At 36.2% G+C, this 13629-nt stretch overlaps 1 protein-coding gene across 1 annotated transcript; it reads left to right on the top strand.

Moving 5' to 3' along the window:
- The first annotated feature begins 12264 nt into the window (after nucleotides 1-12264).
- Nucleotides 12265-12856, top strand: LOC100354779 (succinate dehydrogenase [ubiquinone] cytochrome b small subunit, mitochondrial-like). The gene is made up of 2 exons (XM_089328737.1): nucleotides 12265-12433; nucleotides 12578-12856. Exons 1-2 carry the CDS (start codon nucleotides 12265-12267, stop codon nucleotides 12664-12666), a joined length of 258 nt encoding a protein of 85 aa, XP_089184863.1. The 3' UTR covers nucleotides 12667-12856.
- Nucleotides 12857-13629: the final 773 nt, after the last annotated feature.

Consider the following 13629-nt stretch of genomic DNA (forward strand, 5'->3'; position numbering starts at 1 on the left):
GTTTTGAAAGTGCAACTTTTGGATTATAGCGGTCCCCCCCCCCATACCTACCATCCCACCCACAAATCATCCGATCTCCTACTCCCTCTCCCATCCCATTCTCCATTAAGATTCATTTTAAATTATCTTTATATACAGAAGATCAACTTGGTATATACTAAGTAAAGATTTCAATAGTTTGCACCCACACAGACACACAAAGTATAAAGTACTCTTTGAAGACTATTTTAACTGTTAATTCTCATAGTACAACACATTAAGTACAGAGATTGTACATGGGGAGTAAGTGCACAGTGACTCCTGTTGTTGATTAAACAATTGAAATTCTTATGTATGATGTCAGTAATCACCCGAGGCTCTTTTCATGAGCTTCCAAGGCTATGGAAGCCTCTTGGGTTCACAAATTCTGACCTTATTTAGACAAAGCCATAATCAAAGTGGAAGTTCTCTCCTCCCTTCATAGAAAGGTACCTCCTTCTTTGATGGACCCTTTCTTTGCACTGGGATCTCGTTCACAGAGATCTTTCATTTAGGTCATTTTTTATGCCTGAGAAACTTTCCTGGGCTTTTTAGCCAGATCTGAATGCCTTAAGGGCTGATTTTTTTTTAAGATTTTATTTATGTATTTGAGAGTGAGAGTTACAGACAGTGAGAAGGAGAGACAGGGAGAAAGGTCTTCCATCACTGGTTCACTCCTCAAATGGCCACAACTGACAGAGTTGTGCCAGTCTGAAGCCAGAAGCCAGGAGCTTCCTTCGATCTTTATGATCAATTATGAACTTAAACTAATCACTTTAGTCAGATGGCATTGATATCTGCCAACTTAATGGGATTTGGAGTCTATGGCATGTTTCTAGCATATATACTTTCTGTTTAAGAAACACTGTAAAAGATGACTTCACAATAGATCTGGTACTAATTACGAAGTTCTTTACAAATTGCCCCCAAGTTATCACGGTATGAATGACTCTTCTCAGGAATGTGTCATAGGATAGCAGCATATTGTATCATAATTAACCACTCAATTTATTACTATTGTACATCAAATTGTCATAAACATACATTTTCACAAAAATGACATTACTTGCACTACTACTCACATAGTTTGGTTTCCATGTTAGTTAAAAAAAAAGATAGACTTGTTTAATACGCTCATTCTGTATGCAAATGCTGAAACATTGCACCATTCCTCATAAAGGTGAACAAGCATTACACAGAAAGCAAGAATTTTAAAAAAGAAAATATGGGGCATCATTGTGGCACAGTAGATTAAGATGTTTCCTAAAATACTTGTATCCCCTATGAGCATTGGTTCGAGTACCAGCTGCTCAATTTCTGATCCAGCTCCCTGCTATTGTGCCTAGGAAAGCAGCAGAAAATGACCCCAGTGCTTGGAATCTTTCTATCCATTCGGGAGACCAGGATGGAGTTCCAGGCCTGACCCAGCCCTGGCTGTTGCAGTCATTTGAGGAAAAAACCTATGGATGGAACATACCTCTGTCTCGCCCTCTCTTTCTGCCTTTCGAATGAATAAAATAAATCTTAAAAAAGAAATAAAAACAATTAAAAATTATCTGTTACTAGATGAAATATTCATAGCCTAGATATCATACAGATCTTAATATGTTAACAGGTTCTTGAAAATAAATGTTTGCCCACAGATTCTCTACACTGGGATCCTTTCCTATTTTGTATGTCTGTTATTAAACATTGTACTCGGTTCTAGAACTATTCCTTATTATAATGGACATTTTGTTATTCTGAAATACACAATATTCTGAAATGTAGTAGTTCATTGAATGGACAGAAATAAAATCCATACATTCTTTCTCCTACCTACACATACAATAATATCAGTATGACATATTATAGAGCAACAAAATAATTTGTCATCTAAATGTGCTAATTTCAATATATAGGTGCTTAGGCATTGGCCAACATAAGTAAATAGTAGTATCTTTGTACTCAATGATGGAATCCCCATGAATGTGACAGTTCTAATGGAGATGGCTGCAGGTACTTTGATCTGGCTGATCAGATACTACAAGCATCTTTGCCATTGGTGATTTTACTAAATGATACACAACTGCTCCAGACAATGTTTCAAACAAAGCAACATAATCTCCTTGTGCTGTTTGTGGCCTTGGAGAAATTTGAAGATTTGAAAAGACTGTACACAAAATTTCCATATACCTCTTCATCAATTTTTCATATTATTAGTATTTTACATGTGTATGGTATTTTTAAATTAATAAACCAATGTTGCTACATCATTATTAAAGCTGTATTTTATTTAAATTTCCTGACTTTTTTTTTAATCTATTGCCTTTTTCTGTTCTAGGATGCCTTGCAGGGTACACATTACATTCAATCCTAACTCCCTTGGCTCCTGTTGACTGTGGCAGTTTCTCAGATATTTTCTTTGATAACCTTGAAAGTTTTGTGTTTTGTCAGTTTTGTAGAATATCTCTGATCTAGAATTATTCTGAGTTGTTAAAAGTATTTTTTTATTTGGAAGAGTGGCAGAGACAGACAGATAAACACATAATGAGAAAGAGATTTTCCATCCAGTGTTTTACTCCCCAAATGGCTGCAATAGTTAAGGCTGGTCCAGGCCAAAGCCAGGAACCAGGAAATCAACCTGGGACTACTATGTGGAAGGAAGGAGCACAAATACTTGGGCCATCATTTGTTACCTTCCCGTGCACATTAGTAGTAGCTACATTGGAAGCAGAACAACCAGGACTCCAACTGGTACTCTGTTATGGGATGCCAGTATCGCAGAGGTGTATTAACCTGCTGTGCCACAGTACTGGCTCCTGTCTGATATTTTTCTCATAATTTTTCAAGTTTATTGACCTTTGGGAGAGGACAGCATATGATATCAAATGTACATCCTCTCACACGAAGACTGTTGATATTGACCTTGATCACTAGGCTGAGAGAATTTGAGAAGTTTCTGCATCATTAAATTTCTCATCCCCGCAACCCCCTCTCCATATTTTGTTCTTTGGAAGGAAGTCACTATGCACAACCCACATTTAAAGAATGCAGTTGTGTGCTCCCTTTCATTAAGGGTGGAGCATTATATAAACTATTTGAAGTCCTTCTCCATGGGAGATTTCTATTTTCTCCCCCACTATTTAACTATTCATCACTTACTTATATCAGTATGGAATCATATATATTAATTTTATATTTTGGATTATAATCCAATACCAGTTTATTTTGCTACTCAAATTACTCCATCTTTAGTCATTGAGAGATCCTTCAGTTGGTTCTTGTGCCACTTTGTCACACCCTCAGTAGGATTTAGCTTTCTCTTTTTGAGCACTTCCTTATTTTTGCCACTGATTCAGGCTCATCTTGTATATTTTCTGGCCAATTCTAGGATCAATCATTTCTCTGATGAGCCCTTATTTTTTATGTGGAGAGTGATGAGAGGTATTAGAAATCTGTATTAGGGGACTAGGGGTACCATTGCTTCTAGGCTCCCTGAAATGACAAACCAAGACATATATTATGTACACTTATGTATACACACACACAACACACACACACAATCATCCACATCTATATTATGCTGCAGAATAGTTCATATTGATGTCTCCAACTCTAATCCATTACTACCTTCCATGAATTTCATACTGGCTTCATTCATTTGCTTCCCTGCGCATTCCCACTCCAACAGTGCAAAGCCTGACTCTAACAATCCATTATCAATTTATTTAATTATTGTTTCAGTACAAATGTATAGTAGTATTGGAATTGTTAACACGTAGTCCTGTGGAAATCAATTTTATCAACTGCACAAGAGTTCTCACATGCAATTCCTCTTGCTTTTAGTCTTTCAGACTCCACTCATTTCCAAACTTACATAGATTGGCACTTTTTTTGCCCATATTTTATCCTGAGGTTGTTTCATATACTTATAAAACAGTTATATTCTTTCTCATATTTCTCCCTACATTTTCTAAACCATCTAACAATTTTTTTCATAATGTGACCGCATTTTCTAAATGGTCTCTCCCTTCTGAGGATCATTGACCTGCTAGAAAACCAATATGCACAGTATAAATAAAACTCCCTTTTAGAAAGCATAGGCAAAATCTGCACAACTTGGTTGTTTCCTGAGTTTTCAGTAAAAGTGTGAAAGACAAAATTTTATATATGACTGTAATGCTCTACACCCTGTTCCCTGGCATACCCTCCTATGACTCTAGGAACATCTGGGAAATTTAGGTTTTTTTTCTTAAAAAACAAACTGAGACTCAACTGAGGTTGAGTGTCCAACATATAGGAAAGGGAATAGGATGGAATATTATAAATATATTTTAAAAATACTTTTAAAGGTTGTGTTATACACATTTTATGTTGTGGGATAAATATACCAAATCAATAAAAAGAGGGGACAGTAAATTTTGAGGCTCAGTGAAAGAAGAAGAACTTGAAACTAAGGACTAAAGGAGATTTCATCTCTATAAAAGGAAGTATGTTTGAAGCTTTTTTTAAAATTATTTTCATTCTACTTCATAGCCACAGCCCCTGTCTTAACAAGTACTGACAGCAGTGACTGCTGAAGGCAAGCATTTTAACACTGAATTTGAGAAATTTCAAGTATAATTTCAGCATTAAGGAGTTCATGCTGACAGATAAGGATAATGCAGTTATCAGAGTACAATTCTTAGAATACAGTGTTTTCCAGTCCTACTTTATCTCCTGATATCTTGTAATATTGAATACAAAGATCTCTGTATTATTTTGTCTAATGTGCTAGTTCATTTGGGTATATTGCTATTCATTGTGTAATCACACAGAAACACATTGTTCTACTATCACACCTATAAACTACTCTCTAATGTATGCCCAACTTGCAGACTCCTTGGTTGTCTCAGAACTATAGACCCAAAGAGAATTTACACTTACATATCTCAGGCTTCCTTATTATGTTCAAAAACCGGGCACATCAGCTTCTTCTCTTAAACCTCATAAATTTATATAGCATTTACTTCTCAGAACTTACCCTTCTATGTTTTTTGACTCAAATACTGAAGATGACAACTAAGGTTCATTCATAATTCTTTTCTTCTCAATTTTTTTTTACCTACTAAATTAAAATCCTAGTTGAATTTATCTCTTAATAAATCTCATATCTGATTGTTACAATCCGTGTACACTAACAGTTCTTTCAGCCCTGCATCATATATAGTAATGAGTTAGGTGCTTGTAAGGGGGTTTTCCTGGCTAACTTTAAATTGCCTTCCATGTTAAAATGACCTATGAAATTCAGTGATATTCAGTTCAGCTATTCAATGCATGAAGTATCTATTTACCTGTCCTTTAACAAGACATATATATTGTCATGACTTAAACCATATTGCACATGGTACTTGAAAATTTTTCTAATCTGCTTCATAATTTCCTGTTCATCCATCTATTTTAACTAACTGGGAGAGTTAACTATTCTATAATCATTATATTATTAGCCATTGGCATAATAATGTGTGTAGCAAAAAAAAAAAAACAAAAAAAAACAAAAAACACAACCCCACAAAACCTTGGTGGCAACAACAGCCAGAGCAGCTAAATGGCTCTGTTGACCTTGGCTAGATTTGCTGTATGTGTGATCTGAATGTCAGCTGGTAGTTAAAAAATTGGCTTCATCTGGAAAGACGAATGCAATTCAGCTTAGCTGCATCTTGCTCATCCTGCAGACAGCCACATCCTCAGGGTAACAGCAGAATAACATATCCTTCTGTATAATCTTTATAGTGAACCCCATGTTATGTTACACTAATATATCCACTCATACTTTCTGTAAAAATAGTGTGAATATGTATATTTATAATATTCACACATAAAGCAAATATGATGACATGTTACACTGGTCTTTTAAATTTTCTGTATTATTTCAAATATTTTAAATTAACATTTTAAAAGGAAAAAAATGATATAATAGCAGAGGTATAAATAAAGATGAGTAAAAATATCTACAACTTTCTGAGACCTAGGTTCAGAAATGGTACACTGTACTTCCACTTTATTCAACTAGACAGACAAGTCACATTACATTAGGAAATGTATGGCACCTTCTAGAGAAAAACTCCCGAGTCATAGGGATTCAGGGAAAGCTGAAGAATTGAAGCTGTTAATAAAATCATTATATTATAACTTGTTCTACAGAACTTTTCATATTAATGAAAATTATTTTATATGTGTTCTTTTTATATCTTTTTTGAACATAAAAACTATGCCCTAGTCATCTTACAGCCACAGAAACATACATCTAATGGTTCTTAGTAAGTATCTATTAACTAATAGGTTATCATAGAATTGTTAAAATGATTATATATTGGAATATATGTGACATGTATTAAATATATATTATATTTAAGAAAAATATATGTATATATAGATTTTTGAAAGTCATATACATCTTCACATAATTTTCCCCCAGAAAAATTTTATCTAAGTAATACAAACTTCATGCATTTCATAAATACAACTTTAAGAATACAGTGATTCTTCCCACCATACCCACCCTTGCACCTCTCTTCCTCCTCCTTCTTCTATTCTGATCCTTCCTATTTACTAATATCTATTTTCAGTTAACTTACACATATGATTAACTCTCTACTAAGTACATAGTTCAACAAATTGTATGAAAAAAAAAGTCCTCAACAGCCAAGACAATGGCTTTTCAACAACATTGCATCTTAAAGTGTTGATTTCAATTCTATAGATTACATTTTAGGTGCTCTATTAGTTATCTCAAATAAGTAAGAACATATGTTATTTGTCCTTTTGGGACTGGCTTATTTCACTAAGTATGATATTTTCCAGATTCATCCATTTTGTTGCAAATGAATAGATTTCATTTTATTTTTACCTCTGTGCAATATTCCATGGTGTACATACCCCATAATTTCCTTATCCAGTCTTCAGTTGATGGTATTTGGGTTGATTCCATAGCTTAGCTATTGTGAATTGAGCTGCAATAAACATGAGGGTACAGATAACTCTTTCATAAGCTGATTTCATTTCCCTTGAGTAAATTCCCAGGAGTAGGATGGCTGGGTCATATAGTATGTCTGTATTCAGACTTCTGAGATGTCTCCATACTGTCTTACACAATGTCTGCAACAGTTCATATTACCAACAACTGTGGATTAGGGTCATCGACAATGGGCTACAGTGCTGGACAGACACAGTTCAAAATTGAGCATATCCTAATGGTTTCTATCTGGAGGCCAAGTTCCTCTAGATACTCTCTGGAGTTGTTCAGCATCAGGTAAGAACCTGAATCCTGGTGAGGCAGGCTTTCTTTTGTGTGTATCACTACCCATTTCTCTCAGGCCTAGTTTCAACCCCCAAAGATTACACAGAGCCTAGCTACTGTGAGACCAGGTGTAATGCATCTAGTACCTGCCTGTGTATCTAAGAGCCTGCTCTATTACCTGTACTATAACCTCAGACAGATAAAAGAGCAATCACAGGACTGCTTTGGGACTCAATTCCATTCTGGTGAGACAGCATTGAACAGATTTGAGCAGTTTTTACGCCAGTCTAGTAACTTCAGTCAAAGCCTCTGATCCTGCTTCAGTGACAAGTGGAGTTCTGTGTTTTTACTTGATCGGTGTCATACCTCAGTCAGCATCACCAGTGCTTGTAGGAGCAGCACTGGGCAGTGAGTACACTTGAGCAGCTGACAGAGCATAATGTGGAGGGCTATAGTCTTACTCAGAATGCACTAGTCTAAATGGACTGTAGTCTCGAGATGTGATCTAGCATCATGGCACTTGTAGACACAGAACAAAATTTCTGAGCCTGCCATAGGCCCAGACGAGACTTTTAGGGACAAAATATACCTTTTTAGGTATATGCCCAGTTCATCCAGAACAACACATCAACTGACGATTTGGGTCAAATTTGAACTTGGGTAGTATTCTAAGAATGAGTGGAAAATAATAGAAAGATCCAACCTGGGCAAATTATCTACTGTGCTATCCAGTGCTTAAATAGCAGAAGAATACATACACCAAGAGAAAATGGATAACTGCTTAGAATTTCTCGGGCAACCATAAATGAATCAAGTTATTATAACCAAGCATTCAAGGCACACTTGCTTTCAACAAGCATCAAGAACAATCAGCGAATGCTGACCACACCAAAAGGAGAAACTGAGGTGCCAGATACCAACAATCTAGGAATTCATATTTTCAAATGCTCAGATAAAGATTTCAAAGTAGTTTATAAAAGGAAATTCAATGAACTTCAAGTGAATAATTTAATATTCTAATAGAAATAATGGATATAGAGATGGAAGTAATTAAAAACATTCTTCACGTGAAAATTATACTAAGTGAAATTAAAAACTTATTAAAAGTCATCAGTAGCAGAAGATATCAAACAGAAGAAAGAATCAGTGACCCTGAAGACGCTGTTTAAAAGTACAAAGCTGGAAGATCAAAAGATGAAGAAGAATGAAGAAAGCTTACAAGAACTGTGAGACAACTCAGAAAGAGCAAATATCCAGGTTATTGGAGTTCAAGAGGTGTGTAGAAATGACAAAGGCATGGAAAGCATATTTAAAGAGCTAATGAGAGAACCTTTACAAAACCTAAAGGAAGAAATATCTATCCAAGAACTCGAAGGTCAAATTCATATTCAATGCAACCAACTCTACCCAAGACACTTCAATTAAGCTCTCCAAGATTAAAGATAAAATGAGTATGTTCATGACTTCAAGAGAAAAGAAACAAATAACACTTATACCAGTCAGAAGGCACTTGGAATGAGATGTACACAGTAAAATTTCCAGTCAAGGGTACTGTTATCTATCAGCACTATCCTTCAAATATGAGGGTGAGAGAAAGACATAACTAGACAAAAGTTGAAAGAATTTTTCACTGTTAGAACTGTGTTAAAGGAAATGCTAAAGGAATTTCTTCAAATTGAGTAAAAGAGATGCTACTAAGTTTGAAGTAAATATTAGAATGCAGAAAATTCACTGGTAAGAGTAACTATACAAATTCAGAATGCTCTAATATTATGAATATGGTATTACAAACCACTCATATCTTAAGTTTGAAGACAAAAAATTATAATTTGTACGTTAAGATGTTATGAGGTAGGCAATATAAGAAGAGATAAAATGGAAAATGAAGAACTCAAAATATGGGGCCATCATTGTGCTATAGTGGGCAAAGCTGCTGCCTGTGATGCCAGTTCCCACATGGGTGCCGTTAAGTGTCCTGGCTGCTCTACTTCCATTCTGCCTCCCTGCTAATGAATGGGAAGAGTAACAGAATATCGCCCAAACATTGGCTCTTGCATCCATGTGGGAGATGAGTTAAAGTTTCTGGCTCCTGGCTTTGGCCTGGCCCAGTGCTAGCCATTTTGGTCATCTGGGGAGTAAACCAGCCCATGGAAGAAATCTCTCTCTCTCTTTCTCTCTCTCTCTGTCTCTCTCTCTCTGTCTCTCTTTCTCCTACTCTAACTCTGAAGTAAAAACAAATAAATAAATCTTTTAAAAGTGAGGTAGAATGGAGCATAAATGTAGTTACTTAGTATTATTTCTTGAATTTTTGTTTTTATTTATATTTTTCCCTATGCTTATAATCAATATTAAGTTCTTATCATTTCAGAATAGTCTGCAATGAAGTTTTATAAGCCTGTGGTATCTACAAAGCAAAAATCTACAATAGACTTACCATAAAAGAAAGGAATCAAAACACAACTACTTAATTAATTAATTAATTAATATTGTATGAGAGGGAGAAATAAAGAAATTAGAAGAAAAATACAAAACAAGAGTGACAATAGTATGACTTACCTATCAAGAAATATCCTAAATGTAAATAGACTGAACTCTCTAATTAAAAGATACAGAGTGACTAAATGGACTACATGAATTTTTTTAAACAGAGACAGAACTACATTTGCTTACAAAAAAATCATTTCCATTCTAATATACTTCTAATATACAAATATACTGAAAGAGGAAGGATTAAGTAAGATAAACCAAAGGGAATCCAAAGGAAAGCAGGAATAGCCATACTTCTAACCAGGTAAATCATATAAATCATATTTTAAATAAAAAGCAGTGAACAGAGATCAGGAAGATTATTATATAATGAAGAAGCATCCAATTGAACAAAACAAAATAACATTTGTAAATATATGTGTACTCGATATGGGAGCCAACCAAAAAAAAAAAAAAAGGAAACTTCAAGAGACCTAAGGAGAGATAGGCTCTTCATTGAGATAAATATTGATAGGATACTTTAATACCCAATTTCAAAAGTAGATAGATCATTGTGATGGAAATTCAACAAAGAAACAGCAGTTAAATAGCATTCTACAAATAGCATCTACAAAACATTCCAATCAACAGCTGCAGAATACATGTCCTTCTAACAGCACATGGAACATTCTCTAGAACAGATCCTATAGCAAGCCACAAAACTAGTCTCAAGACTTAGCCATAATCCTTCTTCAATAATTTTAGAAAATAAGAGGGAGATTCTTCCAAACTCATTCCTTGAGGCCAGCATTACCTTGATAATAAAACCAAAGACACAACACACACACACAAGGCTAATACCCTAGGAGAACAGAGATGAATAAATGTTCAACAAAATGCTAGCAAATTAAATTCAACAACACACTAAAAAGGTTATTCATAATGATCGAGCTGTGCTCATGCCAAGGATGTAAAATATTCAAGTAATGAACATGATACATTATATCAATCAAATAAGGAAAAACATTTATATGATAATTTCAATAGATGCAGGAAAGGCATCTGATAAAATTCAATATCCTTCATATTAAAAGCTTTCACCAGGGGCCAGGGATGTGCCATAATGGGTAAAGTCATCCACAGTACCAGCATCCCACATGGGCACCTATTTGAGTCCTGGGTTGCTTCATTTCCAGTCCAGCTCTCTGATAATATGAGTGAGAAAGCAGCGGAAAATGGCCTAAATGCTTTGGCCCTTACACCTACATAGGAGACCCAGAGAAGCTTCTGTCTCCTGGCTTCTGCCTGGCTAACCTTGGCTTGTGAAGCCATTTTGGGTGTCAATCAGCAGATGGGATCTCTCTCTCTCTCTTTCTCTCTAACTCTGCTTTTCAAATAAATCTTAAAAAAAATCTAGTAAATCAAAGATAGAAAGAACATATCTCAACATAACAAAGTCCATGTATAATAAGCCAACAGCTAACATCACATTGAACTGGGAAAGCTGAAAGCTTTCTCTGTAAGATCTGGAATCAGACAAGGATGCCGACTTTCACTACTTTTATTCAACATAGCACTGGAAGTCTTAGAGAAATTAGTCAAGAGAAAGAAAGAAAGAAAGAAAGAAAGAAAGAAAGAAAGAAAGAAAGAAAGAGAGAGAGAGAGAAAGGAAAGGAAAGGAAAGGAAAGGAAAGGAAAGGAAAGGAAAGGAAAGGAAAGGAAAGGAAAGGAAAGGAAAGGAAAGGAAAGGAAAGGAAAGGAAAGGAAAGGAAAAGAAAAGAAAAGAAAAGAAAAGAAAAGAAAAGAAAAGAAAAGAAAAGAAAAGAAAAGAAAAGAAAGTGAAGGGAAGGGAAGGGAAAAGAAAAGAAGGAAGGAAGGAAGGAAGGAAGGAAGGAAGGAAGGAAGGAAGGAAGGAAGGAAGGAAGGAAGAAGGAAAGAAAGAGGGAGGGAGGGAGGGAGGGAAGAAGGGCATCCAACTCAGAAAGGAGGAAGAAAAATTTTCAGTTTACAGATGACACAATCTTATATATGGGAAAGTCCCAAAGATTCTGCCAGAAAGATTTTATAATATATAAACAAATTGAGCAAATTTGCAGGATATGAAGTCAATGTACAAACACTAGTAATTTCAGTATACATTAAGAGTCAATTATCTGGGGCTGGCGCTGTGGTGCAGTGGGTTAATGCCCTGGCTTGAAGTGCCAGCATCTCATATGGGTGCCAGTTTGAGTCCTGGCTGCTCCTCTTCCAATCCAACACTCTGCTATGGCCTGAGAAAGCAGTAGAAGATGGCCCAAGTCCTTGGGCTCCTGCACCCATGTGGGAGACCTGGAAGAAGCTCCTGGCTCCTGCCTTTGGATTGGCACAGCTCCAGTGGTTGCAGCCAACTGGGGAGTAAACCAGCTGATAGAAGACCTCTCTCTCTCTCTGTCTCTCTCTCTGCCTCTCCTCGTTCTGTGTAACCCTGACTTTCAAATAAATAAATAAATCTTAAAAAAAGTCCCGAGCGAGTGAGCGAGATGGAGACTCTCGGAAGGTTGAGTGTCGTTTGCGGTGCCCAAGAGAGTCGAGCTGTGTTCCTCCGAAGCCTGGTGGTGAGACCCACTCATGTCTCAGCATTTCTCCAGGACCAGCCTTTCCCAGGATGGTGTGGAGTGCAGCATATTTCCCTGTCACCAAGTTGCCACTCTGGTTCCAAGGCTGCATCCCTCCACTGGACTGGCGGGAGAGTTTCAGTGTTTTGCTCCTGGGCTTGCTTCCCGCTGCTTATTTGAATCCATGCTCTGCAATGGACTACTGCTTGGCTGCAGTTCTGTCTCTTCATAGTCACTGGGGCCTTGGACAAGTTGTTACTGACTATGTGCATGGGGGTGCTCCACAGAAAGCTGCCAAGGCAGGCCTTCTGGCACTCTCGGCTTTAACCTTTGCTGGCCTTTGTTATTTCAACTATCACAATGTGGGCATCTGCAAAGCTGTCGCCATGCCGTGGAAGTTCAGACCTTCCTGACTTAATGCCTTAAGAATTGATTTTATGCCTCTGCTCTGTCATGCATTCAACTCACCAAAAGGAGGAAGTAACAGATTAAGGCCATGGGTGTACAAACTTGTCCCAATCACATGGTTATTTTCAGAATTTAATCACTGAGAAAAAGATTTGAGAATTGCTAGCTAGTAAGTTGCGAGACTGAGTTCTGCATTCTGGTAAGTTGTCGCCCAGTTTCTCATGAGACTCGCAGTGTAACTAAGAATTGTCTATGAGCATTTGCCTTTTAATTTCTCAATCTCTTAAAGGGAACTGAACTTTACTACTATCAGTACAAGATCAGACTCTTACATAGTTGTCCTAGGAATAAAGGACAAAGGGAAAGACTTAATTCATGAGTAAAGATCATGGAAAATTAGTGCTGAATATTTGCAAACCTCCCTCTCTGTTCAGATGATAGCAGCTCCTGATGGTTACATGTCCCCAGGGAAACCTTGAAATTAGGAAATGCTGATAACGCATATTACAGATTTCTAAATCCCACGAAGAAAACTTAGAAAACGTCATCTAAAGAAGTTCCATTTGGAAAGAGGTCCTCCTGGTAGATGTATTAAAATACTTCAAATTCTAAACTGAGACTTAATGCTCAAATGTTTGACTTATCCTAAAATAATCTGTGCATAAATATACACTGTAAGTAATTGTTATTTCCCACTGTGTCAATCTTGAGAAAATGCATTCATTGAAAAGAATTTTTTAAAATAAAATGTATAATAAAAAATGTGTTCTATTTTTTAAAAATAAATAAATAAATAAATGTAAATAAAGTCAATTATCTGGGCAATGTTTTGAAGTAATGAATTCTGAGGATTTGTGGGAGGAAGAAATAGATTTTAAGAAA

The sequence above is a fragment of the Oryctolagus cuniculus genome, chromosome 3 (genome assembly GCF_051225735.1).
Source record: "Oryctolagus cuniculus isolate XC-2025 breed Fujian yellow rabbit chromosome 3, ASM5122573v1, whole genome shotgun sequence".
In the NCBI taxonomy this organism is placed as follows: Eukaryota; Metazoa; Chordata; class Mammalia; order Lagomorpha; family Leporidae; genus Oryctolagus; species Oryctolagus cuniculus.